Raw genomic sequence first — 10,401 nt, 5'->3', positions numbered from 1 at the left:
TGTGTCGTCATAGTAACTCACTCAGAATTAATCTAAACTCGCTTTGTGAAACCGAAAACCCAGAGTTTTCGTTAACTCAGGGTATACTTACTCAGAGTTTGCACTAAACCGGCTTCCTGAAATAGGGCCCAGCAGAGAATTTCAGGGCCAAAGAAGTGTAAATAAGTGCTAACAGTGTTGTGTGGATAATGTCTGAAATAAAATACAGGACTTATGACCGTTATTATTAGTTGTAGTAGCATATTTGACACGGATGTTGACCCTGTCCAGACATACCTAGTAGTCTGTTACCACATGCTAACTGGCTGCTTAAATTAAAAACAAGACAAACCTGCCTCCAGATAAATAGTGAAACAGGTGTTAGGAGTGAAGTTACAGAGCAGCAGAAACTTTCAGTGAGTAGGAGAAGCAGCTGGTTGTGGCGACTGCAGGTTGCAGGTGATGCTGTCGGGAGGTCCTGCTGCGAATTCTCAGCTGCTGCTGGTTTCATGCTGCTAATCAAGCTGGCAGATGCTCGCAGAAGGGGTTTTACTACAATTAAAATCTATTTAAAAATCTATTATCTCTATCCTTTAAAAACATGAAATTTTCCCAAATAAAAATCTCTACCCCATTACATTGATACTTGTGCGCTACAGCTTCACATGAGCCTGTTGTCTGCTGTGAAACTCAAAGTCCTGTGTGTGGGATGCTGAGCAATTCTTTGACACGCGTCTGTGTGTCAACTTTGACTAAAACTAACAAATCAAATGACACAGAATTTAAAACTAACACATTCTGGTCAAAGGAGTGAAATGAAACTTCAAAAAGTTAAACAAGTCTTGAGAGGATTTAGGTGACTCCTGTGACAGCCAATCAGCAGAGGATATGATGAAGTTGACACACAGATGGCCCCCGGTCCTTGTTACTCTGCACCGGCTGATTGTTACTGACAAACTGTGTCTTGCTGCAGTGCTGTGACGTTCACGGCGAGTCACTGAAATATCAAAGAGATGCAAGCACAGAGAAGGAAAAAACCTCTGTGCACCTGAGGGGGAATAAAATCCTCCACCGAGTACTCCGTGTGGCCTTTTGTGTCAAACATCGTACTGCAGAGCTGATTTTCTACTTCTTTCTGTGTTTGCAGTGAGAAGGTTGAATGCACTCAGAGTTTAATTTGTGCTCATGAGGATTTTAAAAAGGGAATGGTGAAGGTCGGTGTGCTGCTCTCCTGTTTAAAGGAGCATCAGAAAGCCAGCAAGTCTGATGGGTGTGACCTCTGCCCTACACAGAGAAGCTCTTTGAAGAAACGCCGCTGACATTTTTTGCGTGTTTGTGTCGAGCTGGGCTGTGACCTGTGTAAAATGCATTTGACTGACATGATTGACCTTTTTCCATGTGTCTCTAACAATTGCTGAGCATCAGACTGACAAGGTCAGGTTCCTCTCATGATGGCATACGCTCCATACATCTGCTGGTATTATAATCCTAAATCCATTCTTTGGAGTCTCCGCCCATCACTCATTCTGTTTTCCATCTGTTTCATCGTTGCTTTTCGTATGCAAGTCCCAATGGGAGTCAAACTGTCAGTTCCATCGAGCTTGAGTACATTTTTACACCAGAGTAAACAATCGAGGGGCAAAACTGTTTACTGTTTTTACTGCGAGGATCTCTTATGTTTGCTTCTAAGCATTTCCGTGTCCTGCCTGACAAACAAAAAGCAGCATGAATTCATCTTGTCATTGTCAATCCAGTGTTAGCATCTTACCATTTTTAGCATTAGCAGGTGGTTTAGTAGGTTCAACTATTTGTGAGGACAAAGACAAGTAAGCCCATTTAATTTATGCTGCTCAGATGCGTTTGTGGAAAGAGTTTTATTTTTCACTGCGATGACTCAGTTGGCAGTTTCTGGTCAGATGTGGCTGAATTATCATCTGGTTTTCATTGTATATCCTGCCATTAGGTCTCATTATTACTAGTTATAAACCATTTCTAGTCATCCGTATGCTGACGACAATCAACTGTGCCTCTGCTTTTAACTGACTTAATGCAGTGAATGATTGGACGGTAAATATTTTTATGCAGTTTAACACAAATAAGACTGAGTCTTTAATTATCATTCTGGAGCTCTTTCTCATCCACTGTTCAAGCTAGCACACGTAACTCTTTAACTGTTGATGCTCATAACAAGTTTCTGACTCGCGCTTACTTTTTCTATTTAAGACATATTCCTAAACTTAATACTGTTGTCTCAAAAAGTGAACTGGACATTCTTGTTCTTGGCTTCATCTCCTCCAGCTTCGACTACTGTAATGGTCTATTTTGTTGTCTGTATAATGCATCTATTAATTGCCTCCCATCTGTACAAAATGCTTTCAACATACTCTGCTACATACAAGTGTCTGAAGAGGATTCCAGTCAGGTCTAGGTATCATTTTAAAATCTTAGTTCTTTCTTTTATGAACTTACGAGACAAAGCCCGCACTTATATCATTGATAACTCCACTCCTATTCTCCACGCTGGATCCCTGGGTCTTCTCGTGATTCCATGTACCTGTCTGAAAACTAAGCGCGAACCTTAGCTACAAAACCTTTCCCTCAACACTGTGGCATCCTCCTCTGTTCAAACTGACATTTGGGTCAACTCTTGTGGTTTTTTTTTTACTTGCTTTGTTCTTATGTATTCATTTTTCAAATGTATGTACACCTTTTTCAAATGTAAACCCATTAATGAAAGCAACTGTTTCAACTCAGTTTACCTTCTGGATTCATTCAATACAGTTACAAGTGTTTAATACAGAAAAATGGGACATGCTGTGGAGAGACTCACCACTTCTGACAACTCATTAGTCAAAAAATTACTATTAAGTCCTACTGCCTTTTGGTGCGACTGATGAAGACCATAGAAACGTTGGCTCACCGAATCTGCTTCTAACTAATCAGCATCAGACTGTAAGAAGAAATGGCCTACATGAATATTTGTTTGGTGTGACGTTGCCTTAAAGTGAGAACTGCATGTTGTTTTCTGATCTGCAATCACAAACAAAACTGACTGAGGTTGTGGGAAGATTGCAGTCATTATTAAAATAAACCAGCATGTCTGATTGGCGGACGCTGACCCATCCATCCACTTCAGCATCCTCCCTGAGAGCTTTTATTCTGCTTTGGTCTCCAGAAAGGTTTATTCTTCATCTTTAAATACAGATCAGTCTCCATATTTATATGCTGCTCACTTCCAACAAATAATATGTTTTGGGCAGAGCCATCAGACACAGAAAAAAAGCAAAACCATAATAATGGAAAGCTTTTCATGAACATCCCAGCTGTCACAAAATATTCGTACTCAACTTGTGTGACAAACATTTTTTATGGTGTTAAGGGAGGAGATGGTGGGTTTTCTTAAATTCTAATTAACCAACGCTGAGTTTTGCAAAAACACTCATTAGTGAGACAATCCATGCAGTAATGACTTTATCCTCCAAAGATTAAAAATCAAGCCAAACAAATGTGTGCAGGCAGGGATACACAAGAACTCTGAACATAGGTTGTATTATTGGAGAATTACATCATATAAATAAGCGTACAAGTTATACTGTGTGTGTGTGTGTGTGTGTGTGTGTGTGTGTGTGTGTGTGTGTGTGTGTGTGTGTGTGTGTGTGAACAGATAGAGGGTTGGACAAACGATTCAGTGACTGAAGACATTTGTCACAGCAAACCTAAAACAAAACATTAATACAATAAAAGAAAGTAAATAAAAATATATGTCCAGATAACTTTGTGAGAACCTGGAAAGAAATTAGAAGTTAAGACAGGTTTAAACCTTCAAAAGTTTACCATACTATAATTTATTTATATAGCACTATCACACTAAAAACAACACATGGTCAACCAAAGTGCTGTACAGCAGAAATATAAAGAGAACACGAACTACAATAAATAACTAAATAAATAACAATAAAATAACAATGTCAGTTACCCAGTGAGTCAAAAGCCAGTGAATAAAAAATTTGTTTTCAACCTGGATTTAAAAACCACCGCTGACGTAGATTGCCTAACTTGAAGAGGAAGCTCATTCCAAAGCTTCGGGACCACAATAGAGAAGTTTCAGCTGTGATTTAGGGAGTGAGAGCAACAGCTGCTCGGCTGCCTGGAGTGAACGAGGGGGGACATAGGACTGTACCACATCGGACAAATATACAGGCGCCATTTAAGGATTTAAAAAACAGTAAAAGGATTTTAAAAGCGATCCTAAATTAAATTGGAAGCAAGTGTAAGGAGATCCAAAGTAATATGCTCAAATGTTCTTTTACCAGTTAAAAACCGTGCCGCAGCATTTTGCACCGGTTGTAGGTGTGACCAAGTCCCCTGGCCAACCCCTATTAAAGGGGAGTTGCAGTGATCCAAGCGTGAGGTTATAAAAGCAAAAGGTTTAAACAAAAACTTGAATAATGCAGGTGACTTACTTGGGAAACTGCCATTCTTGTTTAACTGTCACCTGGTTCCTGATTCTGAGTTTTTCTTTGCAAAGCAATTTCCATGTAAAATGTATAAAAGTTACAAATTTCAGGAAGAATAAATAAAATGCATGCCCGGGATGGACTCCAACACGCCCTTTCTAATACGTTTGCAGCAGTGCTCAGACATATGCCCCCCAAACCATTGAATGTTCTTAAAAGGGACGACCAACAAAGCATCGAGTATGTGTGGCTGTGGCCCTGCATACAGGCGGGAGCAGGCAGAAGTCACTTTAACAAAGAAAGACCTTTAGCCAAAATGAGCTTCTGCGTTAGGGACGTCCCTGGGGGCCAGGAGTGTCCAAAAAGGTCACTGTGCCCCCTCAGCTGAATTCTACTGACACACTTTTACAGCTATAAGTAAAGGCTGTAATGGAAACAGTTAAACATTGAAAAGTTACTGGAGTAACAACATATCATAGTAGCTGAGTGTTTCTGCAGCAGTTACTGAGGAGGGCACTGAGGCTGATGGAGCTGTTGGGCCATCAAAGGCAGACTTTGGGAAGTTCCCTTCATTTGTAATGGAACCAAAAACAGGTCATTAAACCACTGCTGGCTTTAAATCTTTAAAGACCTCACTTGAAAATTGCAAAACATCTGGAAATGTGTGGAGGACACTCTGCACTCAGAGTCTGTGACAAAGACACACACCCCATCTTTGTTTCATACCAACATGTCTGTAATGATCTGAAACAAGAAAGTGAGACAAATATAGAAAAGACTAAGAAGTCATGAAGGGAAAGTCCTTTATAAAGGACCATGTCTGTGTTTTTAAATGCACCTTTAAGGTTTTTGTATTCGTGGCATCTTAGTTTATAATCTGTGTTTATGGACGTTGTGGATGTGTGCAAGTGTAACTGTGCACATAAGAGACAGCGTGAATGTCCCCTCCTGCTTTTGTTGAGCCATTTGCCCCCCTGTCAAAGTTTGTATCCCCTCCACATGATCTCATTGTGACCCTGGCCAAACTATAAGAATCAGACAGTTCAACATGCAGACAGATCCTTTTCTTTTCCAAGTCACCTCCACAGCTCATGTTTCCTCTAATGAATCACAGAGAGGTCTGATCATGTGAGATCCAGTGAGTTCCATTTGAAGATGTAGTTTGGAAATCTTTCAGCTCTGTTTACTGAAAACTGTTTTGTGTTCAGTCCCTCCAGCTTGTGATGTCTCATCGCTTTAAATCCTTTTCTTCCAGATGGAGACGAGGAAGCGTCTGGCTAAGATCGTGCTGGTTTTTGTGGGCCTGTTTGCCCTGTGCTGGTTCCCAAACCATGTCCTCTACATGTACCGCTCCTTCCACTACCACCAGATGGATCTGTCGCTGGCCCACCTCGTCATCACTCTTCTAGCCCGGGTCCTCAGCTTCTCCTCGTCCTGCGTCAACCCGTTCGCGCTCTACCTGCTCAGTGAGAGTTTCCGCAGACACTTCAACAGGTCAGAGTTATTGAGGTGCTTTTACCTGAGATGGTTATGTTACCTAACCAGATCCCTGCACTGCCCCAGAGAATAGAGACAGATGACACTGTTCTCAAACATCTCACAAACAATAAGGTGGGCAAGTTCCCCCTTTAATATTTCCAAAGTGTGCACACTGGTGTGCTCCTGCAGAGTGTTATTCATAACTGCACTGCAGCATTTGGATTAGTAAAATGTTCAGCATCACTTATTTGGATACACACAAAACTCCCAGAAAAGAAAAATAATAAATAATAATAATAAAAATAAACATATGGAAAAAGCTACATTTGAATACATTTCCCTTGAATTAATTTTTTCAGTGTCTATAAAAGACTAACATCTCACTCTGCTCTCAGCTGCAGGTTCAGCTGCTCCCACTGAAGATGTCCGTCAGTCATTCAGAAATATGTCAGTAATTTTCCCAAACAGCCTGTCAGTGCTCTACATTTATTTAAAATTCACTGGTGCCAGGATTGTGTGTTCTTCAGAGTTAAAGTTACAAATATCAGCTTCAAAAATCAAAATCATCAAGCAGAGGCAGATGCTTGATGTCAGCCAGCGAATGCAGGAGCTTCAGAGCTCGTCTCGGCTGTTCTGTGATATAACACACGCTTAATTACGTGGTCATGTTTATTTTACGTCGACTACTGAAGAAGAAATTAGATTGAACGTGTGAATGCTGCTGTTTGTCTTCACTATAGGTAGAAATGTTCATGGCATGCTGATTTACTGGATGCTGCTGCAGCTAACTCTATTACTGCTCACATTAACTGCTGTCACCATAAAAAGGTGGAAAACAAGCAGAGGCTGAATGCTCCAGTGAGTCTTTACTACTTTACTGATTGCATCAATAAAATGTGAATGTAGCTGATTTACAGACGGTGGAAGGATACGGATGGAAATGTCTTTGCATGCCGAGGCCGCGCTTCGTCTGCGCTGCACGCCATTGGCAGCGTGTTTGTGTTGTTTTGTGCTCCGAGTGTTTACACCGCATGAAGCTGCAGTCACAGACTAATCAAAACTTTCTAGAGGGCGAACATTTATACAAGACTGAGCATTCAGATAAAAACCACACAGCGAGTATTTCATTCTTCAGTCTGAATGGATTCTTATAACTTGCTGAAAAATAATCACAGCTTCGCCATTTTCTAAAACTCCTCCTGAGTACCCAATAAACCTCTTGAAACTCATCATGTTTCTGCCTCCGCACGATGGAAACCCAAATTTAAACTCTTCACCGTAACCATGGCACAGCCTTCCCAAAAAGCGGGAAACCGTGACCCGGGGACGGGCTTTTCTCTCATTCAGCTCAGATTTGCAGCAGGTCGTGACACCTCAGAAGCAGCAGAGATGCCGCAGGAAAACTAAAATGTGCCTTTGGGATGCAATTATAGCTATTTGCCTGTTTTGAAGAATGTAACAGGTGAACAATTTAATTTGTCCATGTGTGATGATTTACTTCAAGTACAGAAATGTTTCTTCGCCTTTTGTACCCAGAGAGCCAATTAACATGTGTGCCTGTTTCTGAGGATTATGACTTTTGGAAGAAAAATATCTCCAGCACATGCATGCATGCCAGTTCTTTTTAGTTTTTAATAGTTCTTTGGAAAGAGGCATTCATCTGTGGCTGACGTGATGTAGATTTTCCATATAGGCTGTAATCAATGATTAATTATTGGCTAAAAAAATCAGCATAGAACTAAATTCTTCATCAGCTACTGTTGAATGAGAATCTCTACAAAAGAGAAGTAGAGGAAGTAAAACTGCAGACAACCAAACTGCAGAGCTACGATTTAAAGCAGGAACAGCCGACAGCAGTCCTGTGGTCCTTGGGTTTGATGTATTTAAGGAGATTTGAATTCTTAGTTTCCTGTGTGAGTTCTGTGAAGGTTCTTCTGTTACAGGAGTAATCAAAACAGAAATGTCAGAGTGCATTCCTGTTTTGATTACTCCTCATTATTATCCTAGAGCTTCTAGTTTTTGTGTTTTGCTTTATTTCTACTCGAGTGAAGAGTTTCTGTGTTTTCTGGTTTCTGCCTGGAGTTTATTGAGTTTAATGCCTTCACTGCATTTCTTTTATGTTGGTGGTTATCTTTTGGGTTGTTTCATCTCTGTCTTTGAATTGTTTTCTTTTGCTCCCCCATCAACCCTCTGTGCATACATAGTCCAGTCTTTACTCCCATGCTGAGTTTTTTGTTGTTGTTGTTGTTCTTTTGTACGTCTGACTCTAGATGCAGATCTACATTTGTGCTAAAGTCTGAAAGAAGAACTTAAACACAGTGAATGTTCTCACATGCTGCAGACAGATTAAATTACACTGTTGTATTTTTGACCACCAGTAGTGGTATCGAGCAGGCAGGATCGTGTGCGCACGGTTCCAGATATTTAGGCTGATGGCATTGACACAACGACGACCAGCAATGAGTCAGGGAAAGGCAGAAGAGAGCTAGCAATCCTCTCCTCCACAGCATGTTTAAATGTTAAAAATTTGTTGAAACATGGAAAAAGATAGATGTGCAACCATTGCTGTGAGTTCTTTTGCCAAGACAATTACTGAGTAAAACTCTGTAGTCCCAGTGCTACAATCATCTTCTCTATCACAGAGCTATTAAGACCTTTCAGAGATAATAAAGCAAAAGCACAAAACTCTTTGTAGTGGAACAAAGAAGTGATAAGTTTGAAATGCCAGCTTATGAAAACAGAACTCAGTGACATGAGTCTAATAAATGGAAACCAGACCTGATTTCTTTTTGCCCTTTCAGCTACGAAACTACGATCCTGTAAAACTTTAACACGCTAATCTCACATGCTTTCAGCTTCAGCAGACACACTGCATGTTCCCCACAAACCTCTCCTCATCTGTGAAATGGTAAAAGGGCTGGTGTTTATATCGGGATACAGAGGCTTACTGACCACTCAGAGGTTTACGCCTCAACCCACATTCATGCAAACTCCTAACGATAAAAATATCTGGTAAACAGGAATCCCGCCACTAACATCTGCACTGAGTTTTGCTTTCTTCTTCCTCCTTAGTCAGCTGCGATGTGGTCGAGGTCCTCGCCCTGAGCGCCAAGCCAGCTATCTGCATAGCACCTCCCACATCCGCCTCACCTCCATCAAGAAGAACACGCCCACTGCTGCCCTCGCTCCGGCAGCCAATGGAAACCCCAACAGACAGGAAGTGGCTCTGTGAAGCAGGACGCTAAGAGTCTGACATTTTCAGCTTCACCTCCTCCCGAGTTTGAAATGTTGGACTATCGTAGGAGAGGTTTTCTGTTGCGGAGCAGCGATGGATGGTGGAGGGAAGGACAGCGGACACGAGTCTTGTACAAGTTGAATGGCTGCAACGGTCGCTCCTTTCCCATCAGAGTTATCGTCTACATCCTTACCTTGGCAACCAAACAGAAAGTGCCTCTTAGAAATACAAGACGGACAGTATAAAAACTAAGAACACCTTTTTCCAGGATGATTCTCCAGATTTATTAACAGTAACTGCATAAAAAATAAAGATGGATGGAATCAAATTTGTGAGAAAAGCCTCACAGACTTTAAAGCCGACAGCATGGCTGCAACGTTAGCATATCTGCAGCTATTGCTCGTTTTCTCTGTGCTTTGCTGCCGGGAGGCTCACCGTCAATGGACTCATCTAAAAAGCCATTTTTGTGTGTTGATTTCACTGAGTGGGCTCGTTTGTCTGCTGCACTCAGATAAAGGTTTCAGAACTCTCAGAGGAAAAATGTTCACATGTTATCCAAGGTCTCGGAGAATGCTCGGAGGCTACTCAGTGATGGGGTGTGGCCTGTCTTTATCCGAACTCTTCCTAAAACCACTTTGGAGATGAACGCACTTGAACCTGAATCTGTTTGGTAGCTCTTTGTTTTGTGGCTCTGTTGCTTGCTGTATCCACCAGGTTTTAACAGCTAACAGTCTTAAAACATTTTTTGTGAAAAGTGCTTCTCTGGTGCCAGCTTTAGTTTTTCTGGATGTCACATTACTGGAAGCAGCCTTAAACTCTTTAACTTGCTGTGTGTGTTGAACTCACAAGGACCTCTGATGAGAACAGGGTCTGGCAGGGCTGCTCTCGTTAGCCCTCTGGTCCTTGAACAATAACACAGGCGGTTTGAGTTGGAGGCCAGCGGGCATTTGTCCTCACCAAGTTCCTGCTTGTGTTTTTATGGAGCAAATCTCAAAGTGCTGCTGGGTGTTAGGAAAGTACCCAGTGTGGCCTATTTCTGCAGGCGGTAGCATCGCCAACCTGAGAAGCTCGAGCACAGAGTGTGATCCATAATCCTCTACTGGAAAGCTGTGGGTCACTCTCTCTTGCTTCAAATTGAGTCGCTGGCCAAACTGAGGAAGCATCTTGGGTCTGATTGAAAATGACTGACAGGCACATAGCTTAAGCTGCAGCTCTTGATTTACTCATGAGAAGAAAATGATCTTGCGATGT

At 41.6% G+C, this 10,401-nt stretch overlaps 1 protein-coding gene across 1 annotated transcript in view; it reads left to right on the top strand.

The window, feature by feature from the left end:
• nmbr (neuromedin B receptor) overlaps positions 1-9,677 on the top strand; it is an 83,304-nt gene extending 73,627 nt beyond the window's left edge. Inside the window, exons 4-5 of the mRNA XM_005732772.1 lie at positions 5,692-5,930; positions 8,988-9,677. Of these exons, the coding sequence (XP_005732829.1) occupies positions 5,692-5,930; positions 8,988-9,147 (399 nt within the window). The 3' untranslated portion in view covers positions 9,148-9,677. The remainder of the gene's footprint in view (positions 1-5,691; positions 5,931-8,987) is intronic.
• The last annotated feature ends 724 nt before the right edge of the window (positions 9,678-10,401 follow it).

Source organism: Pundamilia nyererei, unplaced genomic scaffold (assembly GCF_000239375.1).
Source record: "Pundamilia nyererei isolate P.nyererei 1_Seehausen unplaced genomic scaffold, PunNye1.0 scaffold00048, whole genome shotgun sequence".
NCBI lineage: Eukaryota > Metazoa > Chordata > Actinopteri > Cichliformes > Cichlidae > Pundamilia > Pundamilia nyererei.
The sequence above is the reverse complement of the archived record's forward strand: the minus strand, read 5'-3'. Positions and strand labels throughout refer to the sequence as shown.